The 27,254-nt window shown below is 41.8% G+C and overlaps 1 protein-coding gene across 1 annotated transcript in view; it reads left to right on the forward strand.

Moving 5' to 3' along the window:
• C1H12orf42 (chromosome 1 C12orf42 homolog) overlaps positions 1–27,254 on the forward strand; it is a 129,714-nt gene that overhangs the window by 57,428 nt on the left and 45,032 nt on the right. The window contains exon 3 of the mRNA XM_032915592.1: positions 13,440–13,551. Within this exon, the coding sequence (XP_032771483.1) occupies positions 13,440–13,551 (112 nt within the window). The remainder of the gene's footprint in view (positions 1–13,439; positions 13,552–27,254) is intronic.

A 27,254-nucleotide genomic window follows, 5' to 3' on the forward strand; every position in this document is an offset into this window, starting at 1 on the left:
AAAAAAATGGACATAATACACTGTTTCATAGAATGTGTAGCATGCATCCAATGAGTTGATGTAAACCCCAGTTCAGTGGGGTAGAGACCACCATCAACTTGTGAAGTAGTTGAGCAGAAGGGCTAAGGTAGTGTGGTTCTCAAATTGTGGGTCACAACACCTTTGGTGGCTCTGGGTCAAATGACCTTTTCACAGGGTGCCACATCAGAAATCCTGCATATCAGATATTTATATCGTGATTCATAACAGTAGCAAGGTTACAGCTATGAAGTAGCCACTAATTTAATTTTAGGGTTGGGGCCAGCACAACACGAGGAACTGGATTAAAGGGTTGATGTATTGAGGACCTTGGCTGAGGCTGAGGATTCTGGGATATGAAGCATTGTCTGTCCGCTCCTCCTTTCAGGTTTGTGCCTGTTAGTACCAACTCTCTTGTCCTCTGGTATTGCTGCCTCATTAGCTCCATAAACTCAATCCCCACGAATCTCTAAGGGGCCTTCTAGTCTCACACGATTTCCACTTCCCAAGAAGACAGTTTACCAATAAATGGGAACGTAGTCAGAAGCAGCGGAAACAGCCACATACAGTTTAAAACAATCTCCTGCTCTAGATCTCTCATGTAATTGTGAAGGGATCATTTTTTAAAAGTTTTATTGGAAATAGATTCTTCTCTCATACAATACATCTCGACCACAGTTTCTCCTCCTCCTACTCCTCCCAGCTTCCCCCATCTTCCCATTCCCCCAGATCCACTTCCCCTCTGTATCCTCTTCGGGAAAGAGCAGGCCTCCAAGCAGGACACTGTAAGACAAAATAAGGCAAGGCAAAAGCCCTCAGATCCAGGCTGTGCAGGGCAACTCACCAGGAGGAAAGGAAGCCTAAGACCAGGCAAGAGACACACTGGCCCCCACTGTTAGGAGTCCCACAAAACACCCAGCTGACAGTTATATGCAGAGGACCTGGTGTAGCCATGCAGGCCTCATGCTTGTCACTTCAGTTAGAGGGCATGGAGAACGTTTCCCACCAAAGCCACTAAGCAGGGCTCACAGAGACTGAAGCAGAATCACTATTTCTGATGCTTCTAAGGTGAGAAGACAGAGGCAAAGAAAAGAAAACTCAGGCAGTTTGCTCTTGGTAGAGTCAGGATTCACCCTGTGCTGTGGTCGCGATAGATGTGGACTTTCTAAACTGAGAATCCCTATTTATAAAGGTTGTTGTTGCTATTGCGCCTTGATACTGTGTTACCTTTCTTTAAATCAAATCATCTACCTCTCTAAGGCTCAGGAAATGAGTTTTTGGTCTTTATTTAAAAATACCTAATTTCTGCATCTATTTTGACTTTGTAAATGTTTTCAGTCATTGTTCCTGATTGTTAACTCAGCAGTGCCTATCTCTGTGGAGCACTGCACCCTGACACTCCCTGAAGGGCTTTCAGACCCCGGTTTTACCTTTGGGACCAGGGGAAGGAGGCAGGGAACTCAGGACATTGCTTCTACCTGACTTCTGCTCAGGGGGAGAGTGTGGTGGCTTGCTGATTGCTCACAGCTAGGCCAGCATTTCAGAGACTCTCCTTCAGAGACCCAGCACCTTCCCCTTTGCTTCAGGATGCTGTTTGGGCGAATGCTACCACCGCACAAGCAGACTGAGACCAGATCATGCAGCATCGAGTCCCAGAACTCCGAATGCTTTCAGTTACCCATTAGCAAATGCGGAAGATAAAACTGCCTCTAATTATGAGGGCCAATAAGATCAAGAACTCTGTACCACTTAGGGTGTCAGGGGCTAGTTGACCTCTCTGTATCATTTTCATCACAGGTAAAGTGTAGTAGACACAATCCTGATTCTGCAAGGTCGTGACCAGGACTTGAGATGTGTGGTGCATTTATGATGATGGCCTATGTATTATAGCAAGTGCTCAAGGGCTAGTGCTCCTGTCCCATAGTGACAGGAGAGCAAAATATCTTGCTAGGAAATAGCCAAAGATGTCGCACATCCCACCCAGGTGGTTGCTAACAAGACTTCCTGCTTATCACCTTACATATTGCATTGCAGCCCGATTTCATCCATCTTCACTCTTAGATTTGGCTTCCTGTGCCGTATTTCAAGCGCCTAGTTCAAGTCATTTTTCTGCTCTGGGTCTCCGTCCTCTCTTCTTTGAGATACATATACAGAGGGCTTGCACTCAGCTGTGCATCCTGAGACAACGTCCTGTTTGTCAGAGCTTTTCTGCTCTCACTGTTTATCTGCTCGACCGGAAGCTTCACGCTCAGCAATGGCCATAAGCCTGAGGACAAACGGTGTGCGGAAGAAAGCACCTTTACTCTGGCTTAACATCTGTTTGTGCAGTGACCTCGTTGGGTAACTCCGAGCCTGCTTTGATACACTTCCTATTAAAATTCTGCCTCATCTGCATCTTGTCTGTCAGAAATTACTTGCGCCGGAGGAAGTCAGGCAGAAAACCTGTTCAACTTCTTGTCCTTTAAGAAACGGCACTTTGATTTTAGAGGTTCGACTTGGCTAGGTAATGAAATTATCATGGTGGAACAAGGCGTAGGAATAGTAAGGATGATAATTCTTCTTTGCCCATTGTATGCTTTTGCTATTCATAAGTTTTAGGGCCTTAGATATTAGATACAGTTACGTAAGGCCTCATGAACGGTAATTATCTTTTGGCCAAAGAAAAAGCCCAAACGAATTCTAAGCTGCATTATCGCTTGGCTTCTGACATGAGCTGATAATCAGATTTTCTTGCTTAAATCCATGGTGCTTGAACAATGCTACCCACTGTCTGCGCTTCCCGATATTACCCTTAATTAGAAAGAGCAGAAACACAAATCTGAATTATTTCAAAATCTGGTTTCCATGGTCAGTGGTTTGAAAGGCTTAACTTTATTATAAATAAACCCGGTTTTATTGGCTAATGAAATCTGAGATGTGAAGCCTGGGAGGGTGGGGGCGCAGGGTCCTGATGTTTACACACCCAAATATCCAACGTGGACAGAGTGTTTCAGAATAAACCATTGGATACTTGAATTACGATTTCTTTGTCCCAGGTACAGTGCCATTCGTGAACCTTGCCACCAAGGGGGACCCGGAAGGAGCCGGAATTTATGCATTATTGAAAAGCAAAATTTTCAAGTTTAATTATATTTCAATGGCTATCAAGGAGATCTTGACCTATTTTATATATATATATATATGTATGTATATATATATGTATATATATATATATGTATATATTTTTTTTCACTTTGGTCTTTTTAGTTCCTTCTGGATATTGAGGTTCAAGGTTATACATGTGTGTTGGTCTGCCTGTGTCTACATATGCCTCCTCAGTGTTTGGGTCTAAAATATTTACAATGGGTGTGCATGCTTGCATGTGTGTGCATGCATGTGTGCCTGCGCAGTACAGAATAATGAATGGGCCAGCATAGGCAGGAACTCAGTTGCATTTCATTTATGGTCCAATAAAAAGAAGGCTAATAATAGCTAAGGGAAACTGACCCCATTTGACAGACTAATAACGGCAGCACAGGTAGTAACTTTGTCCGTGTGACAACAGGACACACTCCTAGGACACATAATGACCTCGAACACTGTCAAGAGTCATGGTCACATGTATCACAGCTATTCTTCCAGTTTCTCTGTGGATAGCAAGGACCCAGGTGTTTCTTTATACCTTAATGGAGGCCCAGATCTATTTTCTACTCCATTTTAATGTTTCTCAAAAGGACGTTTACCCACTTGCCATCCTTATCTTCTCCCTTTCAATGTTCATTGATATTTTCTGTTCAACTCATCCACTCCCCTACCCTCTCTGTGCTTGGTGCTTTGTTCCCATAGAAATCATTCACAACCACAGGAATTGCCCTGCCGAATGCACAGATTCTGGCTGAGGATGCTGGAGCTTAGGGAGGATCATGTGTGCGGCAACTGTTGGAGGCAGAACTCAGAGAATAAAAGTGATTAATCCCAGTCTTGGGGATCCGAGCATTGTGTTATATTTTCCCCGCCAAGCTGCGTAGCTTCCCTCAAATCAGTCTTTTTGCCTTCGCAGCTCTATATGGTTGGAGATTCGAAGCCCTTCCCTTCCCAGTCACCTAGCTCAAGATGAATATTTCTGGGATCCAGGCTCCTGTGATATAAGGGGTTCATTATGGGGCCAGGTGTTTGCCTAGGGTAGTCCTGGTGGGGTTAAGAGACATTGACTTCACTTCCATAGGGAATAGTATGGAGACCAGTTGCCTGAGGTCAGGAAAGGGCTTTTGAAATAGTTGGCTGGAAACTATGCTATAGATGGATCTCAGGAAACAGCCATCTGCCTTAGACGGTGAAGACGAGTGAGGGCTGTTAGCAGACATTTTAGACTGCCCTCACTTACACAGCTCCTCTCCTGGAATGCCAAGGAATTAATGGCAGAGCTTCTAATCGGCACAGTGCAAATTGGTTTCAGGGAGCTAAGACACAGATGTGATGCCGTTAGCTCACTCAGAGCCCCGTGGAGCCTGAGCTAGACTGGTCATGTCAGGCCAGTTGTTCTTGGCCTCGCAGAGCCTCACTGGGCTAGCTCAGTGTTTCTTATAAAGACCAAGTGGTTTATATATAACTATCTTTCTGTATATCCCTCATTAACAATTATGAAGGAAGTGGTCATGAATTTAGAGAGGAGTGTGTGTGTGTGTGTGTGTGTGTGTGTGTGTGTGTGTGTGTACACAAGAGGAGTGGGAGTGGGTTTAGGGGAGTAGATGTGGTGAAAACATATTTAATCTTTATAGGAAATTCTCAAAATGAATAGCTTTAAAGGGGAGAAAATAAAGGAAAGAAGCGAATTGGGTATTGAAGCCTCTTTAGGTTCCTGAGGGAAGTCTTTCGGATGGGACAGGCTGACATATGCAGAGGAGGAAGTTCAGAGAAGCATTGCAGAGAAAATCAAAGAAACCTGTTCAAACCTGACCCCGCAGGTCCTACACCCGGTACATGGAGGAAGAGGACAAAATATATAAAACACGAGGCCATCTTTTAAAAAGAAGAGAAGAGATCGGGCGAACAAGAGATCACTGGAGAGGAACTGTGTGCTAACCCACATGGGAGTGGGCGGGAAGTCCCTAGAAAGTAGAAAGGAAAAGTTAAAATGAGAAATGAGAGGGGAGAGGGATAGAATGGAGGAAGGGGCTGGAGAGATGGCTCAGTGGTTATGAGCACTGACTGCTCTTCCAGAGGTCCTGAGTTCAAATCCCAGCAACCACATGGTGGCTCACAACCATCTGTAATGGGATCCGATGCCCTCTTCTGCTGTGTCTGAAGATAGCAACAGTGTATTCACATAACTAAAACTAAGTAAATCTTTAAGAGAATGAAGGAAGGGAAGGGAAATGGGGGCGGGGAAGAGAGCCAACGCACACTGTGAGAGACTATGAGTTATTTTCACAAAAAAAAAAAAGAAAGAAAGAAGAAAGAAAAAGGGAGAAAAGAAAACGGAAGAAAAAAAAGTTCCTAAAAACTGCAAAACAAGAATTTCCAGGTTGAAGGGAGTGGTCAGAATGCCGGTCGGTGTAATGAAAGAAAAGCCACACGATGGCACTTTTTTGTGAAACCTATTTCAATAGTGACAAAGAGATCTTAAACTTTTTTTTGGGGGGGAGATAAATGACAAGGCATACACATAAAACAAATATCACCCGGGCAGATCGGAAAAGAACATAAGTCAGGTGGCACCAGGCATCATCAGCCTGAGATGCCGAACGTCAGGGACAGTCAGGAGAACATGTGTACTGTGCGGTCTTTTAACCAGAAGATGTGTCAGTAGATGACAGACATTATTATTTCCCTGTCGTGTGGCCAGGTATTGTCCTTAGGCATTTTAAACTGGCAGGAAGTGACCTCCCAGGATAGAAAGGTTCTCTATAAATGACATAGGGGAAGATGCAGACTCTATTCAGTATTTTTGTCCTTGCCCAATTGACTGTGAGGATTTAAGATTTATTCTGAAAAAAAAAATTTCTTACAGACACTATTAATCCCTGTAAATAACTTGTGGACCCTGGAGCAAAATGAAAATGTCGCTTCGGAATGGTGATAAAACAAACATTTTAGCTTTGAAATATCCTAAAAAATCAGAACTCACAAAATTAAAAAATGAAATTTTCTCATCAGTTTTGCACAATATGGTGAATAATGCTTCTTCAATGTTGTGTCTTAATTGATCATAAAGATTTTTCTCTGGCTTGTTTCCTATAAATGTACTTATAAGGACATTTTAAAAACTCTTTGCTTTTAGCACGTTCCTTTTCAATATTGTAAATAATCTCTGACGACTTTTTATTTTCAGAAGAACTGTTTTTTATGTGAATGATATATACACACTATATATACCACGCCGCTGTTGACATTGTTTAGTGTATTGTATAGTTTCTCACACCATTGGGCTAGATCTTTGAGAAATTATTTTGAAATATAAGTTTTAATACATCTGGAGTTGGTTATTCCTACAGAGCGTTTTACATTTTTAAATGTACTTTAAAAAAATCTTTACGTCTGCGTTCGCCTGCATGCGTGCCTGCGCCCTGCATGCCTGGCTGGCTATGAAACCCCTTTGAAACCAGAGTGGCAGCAGCTTGTGAACTGCCACGTAGGGGTGGGACAGAACCAGAGTTCCCTGGAAGACCGTCCAGCGCCTCTAACCACTGAACGATTTCTCAATTTCCCTAGCCTACAGAATCGTTTCATAAGAAGTGTCTTCACCTACAAATCCATTTTACACGAGTCTGCTCTACAAGGGCCACAGTGTTCCCTTGTTTCTTCTGAAATTTCCCGTAACTGTTGAATGTTATAAGAAGCCGAGAGGGCCTGCAGTAGGCATGCCCCTAAGGAGTATAGTTTCAACTTTTTATGAGATGGCTTACTGTGTGTACTGTCAACAACAACAATAACAATAACAACAACAACAGCAACAATAAACCTCTTGATCGTACCCATAAGTGTTAGTAGTAAGTGTTGTCTCTTTAACTTGGGGGAGAGGTAGATTACCTAGAAATTTCCTCCCAAGACAGAGTGAGTTCCAGCATTAACTATGCTATCCCTTATCAGAATCGGTTTTACCCAGAGTACTCTGCTTCTTGAACCCTCATCTTACAAAAACAGCAAACTCAGCCCCAAGAGCAAGACGCACAGGATGTAGTCCATCCAGCACAGCCTGCCTTACGTGAAGAGAGATAGAAAAGCTGTGCTCAGATAACCGTAGCAGCTCTGGCTTCTGCACTTGCACTGGGAAGCCCTCATTCAAGGAGTTTTGACATAATTTCACAGTTTGCCTCAACTAAAGTTTCCGTAACCAATAGGAGGGGGTGTGCGGTGATGTGCTCAAATATAAATGTTTGTTTTACCCAAACCATAATGGCCCAAAGTTGTAGTCTGGACTCCCAAGTTCATGAGAGTAAAATAAAAGTGAGGAAAAACAAACAAACAAACAAACAAAAAAAACCAAAAACAACCGATGGAAGCCTTTCTGTGTGGAGGGAATAGACTTGCCAGGCTGGTCCCTGCTTTAGGTCACTGGGTTTGATATTGGTTCCCTTTCTCCTCTGTTGGTGTGCAAAACCAACACCATGAACACAAGACAGTGGCGGGTGAAGCTTCTAGTTGAGCATGAACTGAACGCCTCTGTGTTCGTGACGTAAGTGCTTTCCTCAGCGACAGGGGCTTTACCATCAGGTTGTGGAGAACAACCAAGAACCCTGGAAAGAGTTTGAGATGCAGGGCAGGTCTACGATACAGATCTCTTTGACCAACCACTTGTAAACCATTTCTGGTACTGTGGCTTTACTAGGGGCATTCTCCTGACCATTCTATGTTAACATCACTTAAATTGCTTGTGTATATATTTAGGAAACTTCCACAGTAGTACGCTTCCATTTGCTTTTGCAAAAGTCTTCTTCTGTACCCCACTTTCCCTTCCTTCCCCCCATATACTCCTCCTACTGAACTTTCCCCTTTATCTCCCCACAGCCTTATATATCTTACTGCCCTACTCTTTGGCGATTCCCTCTTCTCTACCACCTTCCCCACACCAGGCACTTGGCCACTGTGGCCATTCATACTGTGGCCCACATATTGCAAGATTATTATTTGTGTTGCTATTGCTTGGGCCACAATCCTCAATCAAAGAACGATTGCAGATTTCTGCAAAACACGTCTGAAAAAAATATCAGCTTTCGGCCAAATAATAAGGCTGTTGTAGAAATCCCTGCTTCTTCTTTTTGGTCTGCAGGGGAAGATGCATTTCCCATGATCCTAAGGGAGAAGTCTAGGTATAGGAGCTCTGGTTTCCTATTCTGTCCTCCTGTGTCTTCTAATTATAGTTCCTGTAGGTGGCCCGAAGCGGTTGCTTCTCTAACACAATGCCAAGAGAGAAAGAAAATACGATTTCATTGGTTACTGTACTTAGAATGGATCCTCAAGGCCGGCAAGGAAAACACAATAGGCTTGGCACACGAACAATTCAAAAGTACAGGTGCTGGGCGTATGCACAGCCCCAAAAATCAACATGACTTGGGAGGAGAGAGGGTTGGAAAACAAAGAAAGGTGCTTTTCATTCAGAGAAATTTATTTCTTTTCAATATTTGTGATCTGCAGCTGATAGCCTATGAGGCCACTTGGCTTTCTCTCCTGACAAAGGGGAGGCCTGCCGCATTGAACAGATGCTTGAGTGGCCTGTGGCACGAGGTGGGCCATTTGTCAAGAAGATCAATATTGACTGTTCTTGTATCTTTGTGGTGAAAGTTTGCTCTTCCTTAAAAAAAAAAAAAAAAAAAAAAAGAGCCGGGGTTGTGCCTTAAAATTTAGCTCTCGTGCCGACTTCAGGCCCTGAATCGAGTGATTGCAACAGGTCTTCATAGTGGGCAGTCCCTTCCCGCTGGTCAGATGTTCCTTCTTCCAGGAGTCTGGCGCCTTTTGTCTCACAACACCTGTGGCCTCTCCTCCGTTCCTTGATTTTAGCTCAATCCTAGCTCCATGCAACACGCAATTCAACTGTAACAGTGTATTTCAATGTACGTTTGGAAACATCCAATTCTATTCAGTTCAGCACGACGTAGATTAAAATAAAAAAGCCTCATGTGTCATGGAGCAGACACTTGGTGACTCAGATGAGGGCCGTGGACTGCATTAGCTTTTGATGCCCCAGTTCCCCTAGTTTGTGGTAGACTGCAGAGGAGAGAGTGTCCTCTGATGGGCAGCTAGGGGAAGAGCCAACCGTCTGGTTCATAACCAGCTTCCCTTCTATAGAAAGCATTGAATTCTTTACAGAAAACTGTGGACTACGTCTTTAATGTGTGTGGAGAATCAGCTGGAAACGCTGCTGTGATTCAGATCTGGACTGAGGAGATCTAGGTGGAGTGAGAGAGGCTCCTCATATACCGGGCTTCTGGGTGGTGCTACTAAGCCAGCACGCCATTCGAATAAGAAGTTATCTGTTATCTGTATATTTATCTGGGTAGATTTTTTTTTTAAATCAGCATCTACTCCCAGACTCTGCCATAGGCGCTTTGCATCAGAATTTGTATTTTAAAATATATATTTCCCAGGTGATTTTTAAAAGGACAGTTATGGACGGTGGTTTAAAACACAGGTAGAGGTGTACCCCACTTAGGCTTTTATTTTAGAAAAAGAATAAGAAAAGGAGAATTCTAGGAAGGCAAGCTTTAAACAAGGCCATAAGTAGCTCAGCAAATGGGCACTAGAGGACTGTTGGGGAGGGAGTGGGTCTGGGGATCCAGAGAGTTGAGAGTCAGAGTTGAGCAGGTTAGGAGAACAAAGAAAAAAGGTCCGTGTAATCTCTTAGACTTTGTGCATTTGAATTACTGGATGTGCCAGCACTAAGAAAAGGAAGCAATATTATGTGGGGTTAAAAAAAATGTAGTTTTGGGAGTCTTTAATCCTAGCACTGTGAGACATAGGCAGGTGGATCTCTGTGAGTTCAAGGCCAGCATGGTCTACAGATGAGTTTCAGGATAGCCAGACCTGTGCAGAGGAAACCTTGTCTTAGAAAATAAAAGAATGTGGGTTTGGGAAGACTTAGACTTGAGACTTCCTTACAGCAGTCATTCCACAGCCTTGGCATGTTACGTAGTCTCTCACTGTAAAGTGAGCATAATGATTGGTGTAAAGGTAGCTGTGGTGGTTTGAATACGCTTGGTCCAAGCAGTGGCACTATTTGGAAGTGTGGCCTTGCTGGAGGAAGTGTGTCACTGTGGACTCGAGCTTTAAGACCCTCATCCTGACCACATGGGGTTCAGCCTTCTCCTGACAACCTTCAGATGAAGATGCACCGTGCCTGCCTGGATGCTGCCATGCTCCTGCCTTGGTGATAATGGACTGAACCTCTGCACTTGCAAGCCAGCCCCAGTTAAATGTTATAAGACTTGCCTTGGTCACGGTGTCTGTTCACAGCAGTGAAACCCTAACTGAGACAGTAGCTCCACAGAAAACTAGAAACCAAAAGCAGAGAGGAAGGCTCACCCTAGTTCAACAGAGAAGAATGAAGGAGTGAAATTGGGAGAGTGTTCCAGTTAGATCTCTGTTGCTGCTACAGAACACTGTGGTCAAGCATCTCCCAGGGGAAGAAGTAAGGGCTTGTTTAATTTTACAGGTTACCGTCCATCACTGAGGGAAGAGGGAAGCTAAGGCAGGAGGTCAAAGCAGGAACGAGAAGGCAGCATTAGCTTGAACCAAGGAACTTGGCCCACAGTCATGGAAGCCAGGATGGGGGTAGTGGTGGTTCATTCCCCAGGTAGTTTTTTTGTTGCTGTGATGCAACACCATGACCAAGGCAAGTTATAAAAAAAAAGCATTGAGTTCGGTGCTCAGGGTTCCAAAGGTTTAGAGCCCCGTGCCATCATGTCAGGGAGCACGGCAACAGGCTTGCACATAGGAGGCTAGAATACTAGTTGGAGGCTCATATCTTGAGACAACAACCACAAGGTAGGAAGAGCTCACGGTGGTGGGCTTTGGAGATCACACACCCTCCCCCCTAATCCTTTGCAAAGTTTCACCACTTAGGGACCAAGCATCCAAACGTGTCAGCCTATGGAGACCATTCTCATTCAAACCATCAAACCATCGGGGCGCTGTGTTCTGTGATCCAGAGCTCTTGCAGGCTTATTACTTAGATTTCTTATACAACGCAGGACTACTTGTCTAGGGAATGGTGCCTCCCATAGTGAGTTGGGCCTTCCTTTATTAACAGTCAAGGCAGTCCCCCACAGACATGCCTATAGGCCAATCAGATCTGGGCACTTCTTTGAGACTTTTTCTTAGATAACCTTGGCTGCATTTAGTTATAGTCAAACCTAATTCTGTCATGCACGGATTGTCGTGAGTCTGTGGTCTCTGACCTGAGCTTCTACAGTTTCAATGTATAGAGGCTTTCAAAGGGGTGGGCAGTGATGGTTGACAAATCTTTCAAATTAGTTCTTCCTCATTCTTTTTTGTCTCGAATTCACCCTTGGTGTTCCGTTTAGATAGAAGAAATTCCCCCTTCGTTTCTTAGATAAGCTGTTACAATATTTAAAAGATTGTTTCAGCCAGTGCTAAGCAAATAACGAAAATGACATCAACCAGAAAGGCTTACTCTTGACCCTTCGTCTGTAGATCTCTATGTTCTTGTCATTGCTATCCCTAGTCTGGGTCTCTCAACTGACAACTCTTGCCCCATGGCTGAGAAATGCGTATCTTCTCAAGCTCTCATCTTTGCCTCTTTGGCTTAAAACAACGCATGCCAAAGTGAAAGATTCTACTTTAGGACATTTATAAGACACGCTCATCCAGTGTAACGTTTGTGGACTGGAACATAAACTTTTCTCTGAGGATATTACAGGGCTGAAAGAGTTATGCAAAATGCTGGCTGAGCTAAGAGCTCAGTCTTCCTTCAGGAGCAAGTTAGTTTTACCCCAAATACCAATATCAAAAGTATTTGTATATAATTTATACAAATTGGGTATCCAGTGCCTAAGCAATGATATAAGATCCAGTAATATGCAAACAATTAAAATTGCACATAAACGTTTGAAGGGCAGTTGGCACTGAGACAACACTTAATAAACAGCTTTTCATTAAAATCCAGTGAAATCATCCTTCTGTGACTTAATTCACTGTTGTCTATTCAATCTCTGTAGCCGTTTTGCCTCTGTTTACTATTGTGGTTATTTCAAGGTCACAACAGCTGACCTGAACCTGCATTCTCCCATCTCCTGACTGCCGCCCTCTTTCTCCACCTCGCCCTTCTGAGTTACCACGCACTCCCTGTGCTTGTAATGACCCTCTCACAAGACACTGCAGTAGCTGCCCCCTCTGTCCACGAGTCTAATTCTGAAGTATCTCTCTGTCTGAGAAGCCATGTCTTATTTCTATATAAAGGACCTGGAAGATGGATCTGGCACTTAGAGTTTTTACAGAGGACCAGAGTTTGGTTCCCAGTACCCACATTGAGGGACTCACAGTTGACAATAACTTCATCTCAGTGGATTTGATGTTCTCTGCAGTCATTGATTTACACAGACCCTCCAAACCTGGAGATAATTAAAAGTAAATACTTTAAAAATTAAAGAGTTCTGCTCTCAACTTTTTCCTATTCCTTTTAACCTTATCTTGTTTTTCATCTTACCATCAACAACAACAGTAACAACAAAGAATATATAATATATATATATATATATATATATATTAATCACCCTTCACTAAAACGTCAATTTCATGAACCATTTCTGGCACATGGTATAACTCTGTAAAAAATTTTCTGCATGATCAAAAAATGTTCATTAACTCCTTTAATCCAACACAAAAGTGTGTGTGTGTGTGTGTGTGTGTGTATTTATATCTGTGCATGTGTGAATTTATGTGTTCATGTGTATATATGTGTGTATGTATGTGTTTGCATGTGTATATATGTGTGTATGTATGTGTTTGCATGTATATAATGTGTGTATGTATGTGTATATATATATATGTTTATATATCCATGTGTATGTGTGTGCATGTTTGTATGTATGTGTGTATATGTGTATATGTATGTATATGTGTATGTGTCTATGTCTGTGGGTATGTCTGTATGTGTTTGTGTCTGTTAGCATGTTTGTATATTTGTATGTGTGGGCATGTTGTGATTATCTAGAGTCAACTGTTTTCAGGATTGTAACTTTTAAGGAATAAAGAGGCAAAAGTATATGTATGTGTATATGTGTTTGCATGTGTATGCATCTGTATGTATAGTGTGTATGTGTGTATGTATGTATACCTGTGTGTCTCTGTGTATATATGTGTGTCATTTTAGTGTCCATGAGTCAAAGGTCACTCATTTAGTGTAGTAAGAGTTGTAAGTGGCACGCCTTGTATCTGGAGTCACAAAGCTAACGTTGTTTGGTTTATTTTTCTCTTTTACCTCACAGCCCATCCCTCGTTGTAAAACTACAGCTTTGCCCTGCTCCAGATTCCTTACTCACATGAAGAAATTTTCCTCATCAAATAAAACGGATAAATTACATTTTCTGCCATTTCCAGGTAAATTCAACAACCCTAAGAAAGCCCGTGGATTCCTAAGAAACTATAAACTATGTAGGCAAAATCTTAAGGTTTTTCACACTTTAGCTATATTCTAACACGGCAATGAAAGAGACACTTCATTGGTTTATGAAATTTTCAAATCCTGGGGGACACTGGCTCATGGCTTGGTTGGACCCATGGCTCATGGACATTATTAGTCCTTTGTCTCATGAATATTACTGGCTTTATTTAATTGTTGCTTTCATTTTTCAGAAAGGGTAACACATTGTAGCCAGAGGCATGTATTATTCTTAGAGTGGATAATCTCAAAAATAAACCTTTAGGCAGAGGCAGGTGGATCTCTATGAGTTTGAGGTCAAGTTTGCTTTATAAAATGAGTTCTAGACCACCCAGGACTATATAGTAAGACCCTGTTTCAAAAACCAAAACGAAGCAAACAAAAGTAAAACCTTATTTCTTCCCATATTTCCCATTTCTCATCATGTCTGATGACTTTGATTTACCAAATTTGGGTCTGAAGGACCTGGGAAAACGAAGTGTTAGATGGGCCACTGTGGAAAGTGTACCCACATTGTACCAAATGTGTGTGTATAGGTGGAGACAGAGAGATAAAGGGAAAGAGAGGTGTGGGGTAGGGATGGATTTCCAAACTAATTTTTTAAAGTGAGATCAATGTGATGTGTAGTTGTACTTTTATCTGCCATGTTCTTTCATTACAGACTGTTATGACAACTTGAGAGTATTAATAAACTCTATTTTGAGGAGTATTTTCCTGACTTGAAAGGGAGATGAATTGTATGACCAATTTTTTATCTAAGAAAAAGCAACAATTTTACAACAATTAATGAAGCTGGTTGTACTTTGACTCATGTGCTGCGTTATTAATTTTTAATGTTAGAAAGTTTTCATTTGTTTATTTCCTTGTGCAGTATACTCATACAGTGTTGCTACCAAAGATGGGAGGAGAAAGACCACAGATGCAAATCATCATCAAATTCATTAAAGAAAGCAATTAATTAAAGCAAGCTTTTTCATTTGTGTCTGTGGGCTGACTCCTCTTAAAGCAAGGTTTGGGAGTTTAGCACTGGGTGTGAGGAAGACAAGGATTTTATAGGGCTCAGGGGTAGAGGGTTTCCAAATGGAGGAAAATGGGGTTACGGGAGCAGAATACAACAGGGGATCAAAACAAGGTAACCACAGTAGGTAGTCAAAACAAGGTAGTCTGTGGAGGTCATACAACCTTTTGAAACAAAGACATGAAGCCATTCCTAGAATAGATGGAACAGAACCATTTGTAGTTAAGGTTACAGGCGGGGCTTAGCCCAATCCTTGAGAAACCGAGGTTAATCATGAGCAGGAATAAACCAAGTTTGTTTTTATTATAAGATGGCTTTTCCGTTAACATGGAGGCAGGCTAGTTCTTCATTGGTTTCTTTAATATACTTGGATATCAGGGCTGTTGAAAGGTTTTGTTGGTTTTATGACAACTTCAATGTCCTGAATTGTATACTGTCGACGAAATCCTTATCCTAGACTTTATATCCGTAGATTCAGTTAACTGAAGCTCAAAGTGTGTTCATGCCTATGATAAGTACCTCTACTCTAAACATAGGCAGATGTTTTAGTTTTGTCATTAAACGATATGGTATAGCAAGTGTTTATGTAGCGTATACATTGTTATCATTGTATTGTAGTTATCCAGAGATCATTTAAACTGTGTTGAAGGTACTGTAGGCTCTTTACAAGTAGCATGCCTTTTTATATAAGAGATATGGGCAACCTTAAGTTTTGGTGACCATGGAAAAGAAGTCCAGGATCCAGTCTCCTTTGGAGTCTAGAAGACAACGGTAGTGTGTATTTCCTATTTCAGGGATGTTATAGCACATAATAAAGTGAGTTCTGATCCATCTCACTGTTGTTAATATCATACAAAGACTGCTAGGTATTTAGTCATTTAGTTTCAGGCAATTGATGTAACTCAATAAAAGTAAATGCTTAAATCTTTTCAAAACACAACAAAAGACCAAAAATGGCCACCATATCTATCTGAAAAAAAAAAGTAAGAATTCAAATTCAGTACATGAGAATCTTCAGAGCTGAGGTTATAGCTGTAACTGTTTGAGAAATACCACGACGTCCTTTCCCCTGATAGCTTTAAGTGATTTAATACACACCTTACATTTGGTGACCTGAAGTCTTTTTAGGTCAGCTGTGCCTAAGGGTCACAATGGATGGAGGGGTAGTTAGTTATTAAGGACTCCCTAGAGCTGAGACCCTTGTTTGGTCCTATTTGTCCCTTAGGACAAATGAATAGCATTTTGTTTCTGGGTGCTGTAAGAGGAAGGGGATCTTAGCTGGACACCTGATAAAGGGAAGATCGGTAGTGAGGCTGGCTGGCAGGGAAGGGGGAGAACTAGTTGTCTCTAGTAGCAGTTAAAGACAGATCAAAAGGCAAGCTTGTGGCAGGAAAACTACTCTTGATAGTTCCTTGATAGCCATCAAGGAACAAGATGATAAGGGAATGGTGTGTTTATGAATTTAGAGGAAAAGAAGATTCAGACTCAATGTGGAGGAGGGCATGATAGTGGATTAAATGCAAGGGCTGAGATCAAAGGCTGGTGTTGGGGTGTTTACATAACCATTAGTTTACCCCATAAAGGATGACCAAACAGCCTCCAGGTAACTTCCAACAGGCTTGTTATTGGAAATACAGACACGAATAAGACAGGTAAGATTCCTGTCCTCTTGAAATGTACTTTTTAAGTCAGGTAAAAATTGATAAGTGAATGTCGGGGTGGGGCAGGAAGGGGGGGTAGATGGGGAGGGGAACACCTTTATAGAAGAAGGGAATGATGATGGGATAGGGGTCTTATGTCCAGGAAATCGGGAAAGGGAATAACATTTGAAATGTAAATAAAAATATCTAATAAAAATTGATAAGTGGATGAATAAATTATCCAGGTGGAAATAGATAATAAATGATAATAAAAGGTATGAAGAAAAAGAGTAGGTGGATTTTCTTATATCCCCTTTTCATCAGACCCTACCCAACCTCAGAGTCGGATGAGAGACAGGCCATTTGATGTCATCATAGTCTTCTCATTTCTAGGTTCTGCTATGAACAGAATCATTTGACATGCAGTTTCCTAAATCTGACTTCCTTCAATTAGTCTAATGCACTCCGGCTCTATGGTTTTCGTGTTGAGTAATAGGCTATTGTATAGATGTACCATGAGTTTTCCAGTTATCAGAGAGGCTTTGTTGAAGCCACTGGAATGTTAGTTTAGACCTTAATAATTGTTAATGATCACAGATCTGCATGTATGGTGAGACATATAGCTCGATGCTAACCAATGAGTTATACACTATGTAAATTTTACTTCAGTAAATCTCATATCGGAGCAACTTCTATACAAATTTTCAAAAATGAAAGATAAATAAAAACAAAACAAAACAAAAATGATTAACTAATGGAATCCAAGGAATGCAGAAGAGTTGTAATTACTTAATATATGGGAGTTAGGAAAATTAACACTCATTCCGGAGAAAGGAAAGTGTTGTGTAAATTAAGATGAAAACCAGTGCTGACATTATCTGTCAGTCATAAAGAAGAGCTTTGGGTTTTATCCCAAATTCCACAGGGACGCTAAAGTCTCTGTTCCTCTTCCCACCTACTTTTAAAGGTTATCGCCTCATGGTTTGTGTACAAAACTGTAGCAGGAACGAACGAGAAAGCAGGAAGGTTAGAGAAAAGGTGCCCAGGGAACCAGAGGGATGCAGTGACCATGAGGAAGTGAGAGGGTGGAGGTGAAAGGGAGATGGACCAGTTATAGAGGCTAAGAAAAAGTCAAGTGAGGCTGGAGAGATGGCTCAGCGGTTAAGAGCACTGGCTGCTCTTCCAGAGGTCCTGAGTTCAATTCCCAGCAACCACATGGTGGCTCACAACCATCTGTAATGGGACCCGATGCCCTCTTCTGGTGTGTCTGAAGAGAGTGACAGTGTACCCACATACATAAAAGAAATAAATCTTTTTTTTAAAACAAAAGTCAAGTAATACTCCACACCCCCCACAGACTTGGTCTCAAGGTTTGGGCTGTTATAGTGATGATCAATTGTTCTTATCAGTGAGACAGCTCCTCCCAGGTGCTGTTGCTTAAATAACTCTAGTAATGATCACATCCCTTTCCAGTTTCTCTTTTCAGGACTAGGCAAGCGGCCACAAAGATTGTAAAAATAGCTGTAGAAACTTCACAGACTTCTTGATGCGTGCACCTTTGAAATGTGTTTTCCTGTTTTGTTCCTTCCTCCCATCAATGGGAAGTCTTACTTCACAGATTGACTCCCAGCCTAACTACTCTACTAGTTTTGACTAATAGAACTCTAGAAGGTACCACAGAGGAAGATAATTCAAACGTGCTTTGCCTTGAGGCATTCCCTGTCACTGCTGGGAACCTTACCCTTGTCCTAGAAGGAATGCATGTGGTGCATTTAGCATTTACCAGATAAATGGTAAGAAACATGAGGTTGTCAACCCAGCTGAGAGCAGACATGGGAGTGACTGACAAATCGGCCCATCATTAGAGTTGCCATGGTATTCATCATAGTCTCCAGCCTTGGCTGAGATGACACAGAGCTGTCAACCCTCAGAATCATGGGAATTTGTGTTCACACGTGCAAACGCACAGAAATATGCACTTAGAGATTAGTTAAGGTTTTAGAATGATTTATCTATTTAATTATTTTTCATTAATTGACTAGGTGTGTGTGTGTGTGTGTGTGTGTGTAGAGGCCAAAGGTCAACCTCAGCTATCAACTTTTAGCAATGCCCACCTTGTTTTCTGTGACAGAGTCTTGTGTTAACCTGGAGCTTACTGTGTAGGTGGGGCTAGTAGGACAGCAAACCCCAGAGGTCTATTTGTCTCTGCCTCCTGAGTGCTGGAATTAAAAGCATGTGCCACCATGCATGGTTTTGAAATTTTTCTCTGGGTTTCCAAGATAGGCCTTCCCTCATGTCTACGTAACAAGCTAAATGCATCTCATCAACTAAACGTTCTCCTGAGCCCTGAGATGGTTTATTAAGCACCAAGAGCTAACTCATATACCTCCCAGAGTTTCAGTGGAGGGAACCAACCTTAGACTCACCATCACCTATTTGAAGTCTACCAATAACTTCCTTACCTGGCTGGGCTGTGTTCCCAGAGCAGTGAAACAAATACAGTGAGTAGACAGGCTGATGTAGAAACCTAATAGTAGAAATGTAATATTCATGCACAGGAGAGATGGAGTGTGGGACGATGTCGCAGGTGAGGCAGGTACAAGACAGAATGAGACTTGCCATTGGATGAGAAGGAAGGATGGGCAGGAGAAAAGTTTGAAGAGGAGGAGATGGGGATGGAAGAGGAGGAGAGAGAGAGAGAGTAGCTGTGGGACAACATGGAGGCTGACGTTATGATTCCACGCTGTACCTTTACAGGTTGTTATGAATATCCTTAAGGGATGGATGTGTACCAGGCTTTGTATGTTCAGGTGGGCAATTATATCTGATCAATTGGGTCAAAGGTTAGTGTGTTGTATGTTCTTTCATGTGGTGATTTAAGTGTAAGAAAGTGCGGTGGCTGGAGACACTGGGCCTCTGTGGAATTGGGTTGTGTGTTTCTGGCATGGACACCTGCCTTAGGAACTAGATAGGTAGAGAGAGTGCTGCCAGGCTCAGAGAGAGGCCTTTGGCAGTGTGATATGGGATGGAGCAGAGCGGGTGAGACACTTTGATGACTGAGACTTTAGACATCCAGCAGATATCTTGAGGAACCGCAGTGCCGGACCTAGTGGGGGATAAAAGATAGCATTTTATTTTTTATATTTTTACAACAATGGAGTTTCTGTTCAAGGTGAATTTATTACCATCAGTGTCAACTCCTGAACTTTCTGTCATGATCATGTAGCAGATGCCTGGCCCAGTATGGTCATAGCAGTTGTCAAAGAACTAGCCGTGCAGTTGGACACTTAGGCTCTGCGAGGCAGGTGGACTATTTTTTCTTTATGACTCCCAATTCCTGGGTTAAAAGCAACAACTCTTTATATTCTTAAGTAACAAGTAGGGGTTAGATTGCCTTTTTACCTCTTTAAATAAACCAGCTGTGAGTGGAAGAAGAAACTTGAAAACCATAAAGACAAATGCAATTTTATCACCTGAACAGATGTTGGCAAAGGACTCCTGTTCAATGAACATTGTATTAGATGTGTCTAATGGACATTGTTCTAGATGTGTCTAATGGACATTGTACTAGATATTCTAATGGACATTTTACTAGTTCGTTACCCAGAATCAGGGTCTGAACTAGAGAAGACTTAAGGACTCTTAAGGAGATGATGGACTAGGGGAAATGTATGAAATGATGAGGAGAGGGGAGAAGATAAGAAGATATAAGAATTGGGACTAGAACCATAGAAGCATTCCAAAAGCAGGAAGGGGAGGGGCTCTGGCCCAGGAAAGCAGAGAGAGGCCAGGAGCTAAGGAGAGGTTCTGCAGTTACAAGTTCCCTTCTTGGACTGAGATTTATTAGGTCTGAATTCCTTGTCAACCACTGACTAGTAGCCTGACCATGGGCAAGTTTCCCAACTTCTTCATATTTCAGTTTTCTTAATGCAAAATGGATATGCTAGTATATCCAATTCCTATATTCTATTGTGATAAGTGTCATGGTATAGATGAAGTTCTTGGGGCAGTAACTAGGCATTATTACATGTCCAATAACTTAGCATTATTATTGCAACATTTAAGTGTCATGAATTTCAAAAGGAAGGAAAGGATAGCTAGCATCATATAGAGTAAGTAAGAGCTCTAGCAGGAATACACATTTGTTTTAGTCGTTGAGAGGTCGTGTTGCATTGGTAAGAATAGTTTATAGCACATGAACCTCACTCTGTATGGCTGACACCTGAAGAATAAAAAGGAGGCGAGACCATTGGCAGCACAGGCCTAGCTTGTCTGTGCGACCCTGTGCAAGTTGCCTAATTTCTCTGCAGACTCCTCTGCTCTAAAGCAAGAAGAAGAAGAGTTGGTGATCTAACACCCATTTACAAAACACTTTTCAGACATCCCGGGTGGTTAGACTGCAGAATGTTGTAGAAATGATTTTTTTCCAGATAAGGTGGTTAATGGCTAATCAAAATTTAGGGCTCCCTGCTGTTCCTTTTCTCTGCTTCTTTTACCTTTAGACGCATACAAACAGACATAAACGGTGATAATAGTGTGGTCAAATGTGTGCACACATGCATATACTGACATGAACACATGAATGCATGTTCAGAGATTGATATGACAAGATAGTCAATAAACTCATTTTGCCACAGACCATGTATTCATCAACATTTGCAAATTCCAGTGGGAGTCACACAAATAAATGCACCAGGGTGAGTGTCTTCAGTTAGGGAGCTGGGGAACTCATCTAAAGGCTGTGGTTCCTGGCCGAGATCAGTTCCTATGATACAGCTCATTAGTGCATTCTAAGTGCTTCCTTGATATCAAGCTCCACATAGGGGACTGGGGCAGCCCTACAAAAAAAAAATAGACAGATAACGTATAGGGTGTAGTGTTATATAGTCATATAGTGTAGTGTATAAACTTATTTTAAAAGGAGATTCCCAAAATATCCAGCTTTCTGGTGTGAACTCTGAATTAATGTTGACCCGGTGGTCACAGAATGTCACCTGAGAGGTGCTGTTCCAGACGTTGACCTCTGTCTGTGCCATAGGGTAAGGAACCAGAGTGTGGAGAGAAGGGGAAGACAGGAAGAGGAAAGTGAGTGGGAGAGTTTGGGACCTTGTTAATTTGGAGCTATCATTCTTTCTAGAGCTCAGATCCAGGCTTGAGATGTATCTATAGCGAATGTTATTTGTTTGTTTGTTTGCTGGCCAGAGCTACCATCCTGTTGACATAGAGCTGACAACAAGCTCAGCTGGATTCATTTTCTTCAGTAGTCTCACAGCTCTCGCTGAGCCCCCTGCTAAGACCACTTTGATCTCCCAGAGAATATACAGCTTTGCTCCTGTCATTTTGTGGTTGGTTTTGTTTTTTCCCAGTTTGTTTGCACATATGTCAGAATCACACTGTTAACGGTCAGAAGGCAGTCTGGCATGACAGTGCATCTCTGGCCAACCCCCCTTCTTTCTCTGAAGATTACTGGTTCTTTCTTTGGCACAACCAAGAGCTCCACTCCACTCCTATGGGTTCATGAAAAGAAAAAAAAAAAGCTCCGATTCTTGTGGGGGCTCTTTGGGTTTGCTCGTCAAACATGATCTAAAACATTTCTCTTCCCTTCTCGTCACTTTTCTTGCAAAGGAGCTTGTGGTAGGACTTGATACCCTACCTCACGCTGCAAAACCACTTTTCATGGGTTAACAGACATCTGCATCTGGGAAACAGCATTTGGGGAGAAATGATGCAGATACAAACCCAGGGCTTAGTTCTTGGGAAATTCAAGAAGTGTGTTCCCCAAAAGGGAGGGGAGAAGGACGTTCGTCAAAGCGTCCGCTGCATGGTCCTCTTGTGAATGGCCTCTCCTCTCTGTGCCTGTCAGACTCTGAAGAATGAGATTCAGGCACAAAGCAAAGGAGGCACAGGCAAGTGAAAGGGAGCGGCAATGTTTCCTAATCCGCGCGGATCAAAACCACGTAGGTTTCGATTCTGCAGTCTTCCTTAGCATGCTGGATTAATCCCATGGATTAATAACTCAGCTGCCTTTGCTCACCCCGCCTCTGAGCCTTTGTGCTCACTCCCCAACCCCCAACTCTGTTTTTGAATTCTGTGAGACTCCATGAGAACACAAGGAATGGCATTTTGTGAGGAACATGGCAGTAGGCCTGCTGGTCTACCCTTCTGGAAGATGGACTCTCGTTTGTGCCTGTGTGGTAACTAACCTTTAGGACTCCTAGACAGTTTAGGCTGTCTTCTGGGGCTTATGTTCTGTGTCTTTTTGCTGAGTGAAGAGTAGCACATTGTAGTTCTTTCCCTTGCAAGTAAGAGTGGAGGCTGAAAGAAAGGCATGTGCCACGAGGAAGAGTAGGTAACGATGTAGCAAGGTGTGTTCATGCCTTTGTATTCCCTGGGAAAACGTCAGTTACACTGTGTCTAATTAGACAGTAGTAGTAACTAACACTGAACTTCATTATGTCCTAGCATTTTCATCCTCATAGGAACTCTATGGGGAAGTTGTGTTATTATTCCCTCCATTTTTTTTTGTGTGTGTGTGATAAAATAATGAATCCCAGGGGTAATCACTATCTTACTGGGTTAGAGTTGAGGCAACTTAGACCCGATGCTTCCCTGGTACTGTTGATCCTTTTGACCTATAGCCTGTCTGCTCACTATTGGCTCACTGAGCGTCTTTGAAAAGGATATGAAACTGATCCAAGCCTGTGTTTTAGTGAGTCCTAATATGCCATCCCTCTTTTAAAGAAATGAGGTCCTAGGGCAGACGAGTTCCTATGTCAGCCCAGAGTTGTTGTAATTCATGAGCTGGAAAACCCTTATTTTCAAATTTATAGCGGAAAAAAAGCACAAAGGAGGAAATGGTTAGAGAGCGAGAGAACAGCTGCTATGCGTGAGGAGAAAAAGCAAAGTTTAGAGGCAGAAAGTCCTGTGCTTGGAGAGGTTCTGATGAGCACTGCTGTGCTGTACCACTTACCCATCTGCCATTCAAACCCTGGATATACCCTGATGTTCTCTAGGCACTAATAGTTCATGCAGCCTCCAGGGTTAGTTTCTTTACCTTGTTTGGAAACTGGATTTGATGAATTATTAGAAATGACCGGGAGAGGGCTCCGGCTAGGTTCAGGAATGAGTTATTTTTATGATTAGTATTATGAAATGCCAACTTGACCTACAATTTTGCATTAGATTTCTATGATAACTAGAGCTTTTGAGGAAACTTATGTTCTGAAAAGGCATCTGCCTCAGCGAGAAAAGACCAGGTTGGGGACTGGTTACTCCTCAACTTGCAACTCTGAAATATTGTAAAGGTAATATAGTCTTAAGTATGGGTAGTGTTAAATAAGCAAGGTGAATGGCTATTGGAAAAAGAGTTAAATATAAGGAAATACATGAAGGGCTCAAGCACTTAAAGTTTGGAAGCATAAAATCATGTATATGTGTATGCATGTGTGTACTTGTGGAATCTATAACAATTGTAGGAACAGCAAGCAAGATAAAATATGTAGTATTTTGCATCTGACTCTTTCTTTTCTTTTCTTCTTCACCTGTTATATTTCATTGTCTTTCCCTGATTAATTATAGAGACAAGACCACGCGTTACTCACATTGTTCTTCCTCCTCTGTCTAAAGGTGTAGTTCCTTAATTTTCGAGCTGTCTTAGAGGTCAAAACCAATAGTAACGGGTCACGTTCTGCAAGCATAATGCAGCGACCACACAAGCCAAGACCAATGCTGTGCAGACTCATCCTGGGCACTGAATTTGGGGTCATTCTGTGTCTCAATATGAGGTCCTTTTGCTGTCCCATGGAGACAGGCAGGCACACTCCTATTTAACTTTCCAGCAATAAGGCAGGTAGAGTGAATGGTTTTTTCCAGTTAAGGAAGATCTAGTATGGGGATTGTAAGCTCTGCTATGTGTCCACCAGCGTAGATCTGAAAAGTGGCATGTGACATGTTTTGAGAACTGGGAACAACATCAACCCATTTATCCACTGTAAGATTCTCTATAGCTAATATAACTTCTTAAAAGGTCTTCTACTACTTACGAGATTACAAGTTTTATCCTTAAGACACTTCCAGAGGGTCTGGAGAAAGAACTCAGTGATTATGAGCCCTTACTGCTTTTGAAGAAGACCGGAGCTCAGGTCCCATCACCCTCATTGGTTGTCTCAAACTGCTTCCCACACCAGCTCCAAGGTATCTGTTCTTGCTTGTTTTCGGTTGCTGTAGTAAAACTGTTGCCGGCCAAAACCAACTTGGGGAAAAAAGGGTGTGCTGTAGCGTATCATACTGCACTGTATTTCATCTGAAAGGTTATAGTCCATCATCGAGGAAGCCAAAGCAGGAGATCACCCCGCGGTGGCACCACCCACAGGAGGTTGGACCCTCCCACATCAATCATTCGTCAAGACCACTCCCCATAGGCGTGGCCACAAGCCGCTCTGATCTCAGCAATTTCAAGGTTGAGACTCCTTCAGATCGTCCAGAACTGGGTCAAGTTGACAAGCCGTCAATCGGGACACTTCACTTCCTGTCAGTTTGACTTATGAATAAGATTACTGCTAACCCAAGACCTCCCTTCTTGTTTTTTTCCAAGACCTCATGTTAATTTTAGTATCATAATATACAACAGGATTATCTAACTTATTTCAATTAATGGGGTGTCTCTAGTTTCAACCACTTTACAGTATATGACGTAATTTCACTCTTATTTACGGCCAAATCAAACACTACTGTGTCTGTATACATTATCCTTCTCCATTCTCTTTTTGATGGGTTCCTGGTTTGATCCCATGGCTTGACTTTAATGAATACTCTTGCAGTGAACATGGGTGCACGTTGTCTCTGCTATGTTGTCTTAGAGACCTTCAGTGCATACCCAGGAGTGGTAGACTTGGGTCATATACTAGTTCTAGTTTTAGTTTTTATGAGGGACTTCAAGACTGATTTCCATACTGGCCAGGCCGATTTATACTCCTGCCAGTAGTATGAACTCCCTTTCTCCACAGTCTTGCCTGGGTTTATTATTGGAAATTGTCTTAATTATAGCCATTCTGACAGGGTTGAGAGGGAATCTCAATGTTGTTTTAGTTTGCATTTCTGTGATCCTAGGGATATTGAACATCTTCATAATATTCTTGGCCAGTTGCACTTCTGAAACTTTTTTGTTCATGTCATTTTTCCACTTACTTTTTTGCTTTTTTAATTCTTCATATGTTCTGGACATTAATCCGCAGCCAGGCATATAGCTAGCTATGAAGTATTTTCTTCTATTCTGTAGGCTGTAGAAAAATGCAGTCGTTTGCTTAGTTGTGCCGAAGCTTTGGTGAATTCGTGTTATTACTTCAGAGAAACCTTTGCCTGTGCCTATGTCTTGTCCTATTTCTCTTAGAGGTGGTGAAGATATTAGCATAGTGAGGAAAAGTACATATGAAAAAAGCAGTTTCCAAACTATTACATTATGTTAAAGTCATCTCTTATTTACCAATGCCAAATGAACTAGTTTGCTTAACAGAACATATACGGTAACAGGAAGTATTTGAAAATGCAACCCATAGTTAAATACTTACCATGGTGCATCTGCTCCAAGAGTATGCTTTATAGGATGAAGTGATTTTATTATTCTACATGATGTTAATAGCAAAACACAGTTGCTGCTAATAGATAGTTCGCCAATGAACACTATTGAAAATTATCCACACTAAGCAGTTTTTATGCTGTAACTGGTGGACTGCAATTTTTTTAATATTGAAGATTATGTGAAAGCAATAATAATGTTAGATAATATTTATTGAAAATTAATTAACTTAAAATATTAAAATTAAAAATTAACTCTGCTCCACTCTTGACATATATCTATCTCATTTATTCTCATACATTTATTATTAAATAATTTATAATTAAATAATTTTATAAATTATAATTTATAAAAATAATATTAAATAAATAATAAATTTGTTATTATTATTAAAATACTAAATATTTTAAATGAATTACCCGATTTGTGCTGGTCAGTTGTAACAATAGGAAACAGACCAAGGCAGCAACTCGTGTTTAATAAACGTCTCTTCAAGTGCAGTATAAGGTTTTTCTTAGAATTTGATTTTAGGAAGAAAAAAGAAGTTAAACCTCAAGACGATGGCTAGACATTCATACTGCTTTTTCAATGGTAAACTTTCTCTGAGTCCTGCTGGGTGTCTGCAATTTGCCACATCCATGGTTTACAGCATTCAGTTCTACAGACCCTTGTGAAGCCGTGAGGCTAGCTCTGGGTGGGGGCTGTGGGTCCTGGGCGGGGCTGTGGGCCCTGGGCAGGGCTGTGGGCCCTGGGCAGAACTCTGAGTCCTGGGCAGGGCTATGAGCCCTGGGCGGGGCTGGCCATCTAGTTGCTCCTTGTTTCTTGTCAGTTGACCGGCTCATTGTTCCCACCTTCTGCAGCATTAAGACTTAGAATATGATATTACACGTTAGCAAGATGCTTTTTTTTTCTTTAAAAAAAAAAAAGGTTTTATAGTGTTTGAGTCTTTTCTTTATCAGTATCTCTTGAACTAGTCGTGGGTTTAACCTGCAGCAGTGCTAAGATGAAACGTAACATCCTAAAGACTTGACGGCATCATTAGCCTCGAGGGTCTGGGCATACACACTCTGAGGGGTGTTCCTCCTGGTGAGGATCATCAACATGGAAACATGTGCTCGCTGTAGGAGTGTCACAGGAAGCCATGCCGAGAATTCTAGGGCAGAATCAAATACCTTGTTAACTACTAGTGACTTGCTTTATTTTAAGATACTGTGGCATGGACAGATGTGATCCAGGAAAAGACTGATGTGAACATCATTTATTTAAAGATTTAGCCTTTGACAAATCATACCATAATATTTAATGACAGTTAAAACCGTGAAGGATTATTATTGGTTTACTCTGTCAGGAAAGAAAAATGAAGGGTTTCCTGTGTACTCAATAGTGCTTAGCATTGCGGGGATTCAAATT

The sequence above is a fragment of the Rattus rattus genome, chromosome 1, assembly GCF_011064425.1.
Source record: "Rattus rattus isolate New Zealand chromosome 1, Rrattus_CSIRO_v1, whole genome shotgun sequence".
NCBI classification, from domain to species: Eukaryota; Metazoa; Chordata; class Mammalia; order Rodentia; family Muridae; genus Rattus; species Rattus rattus.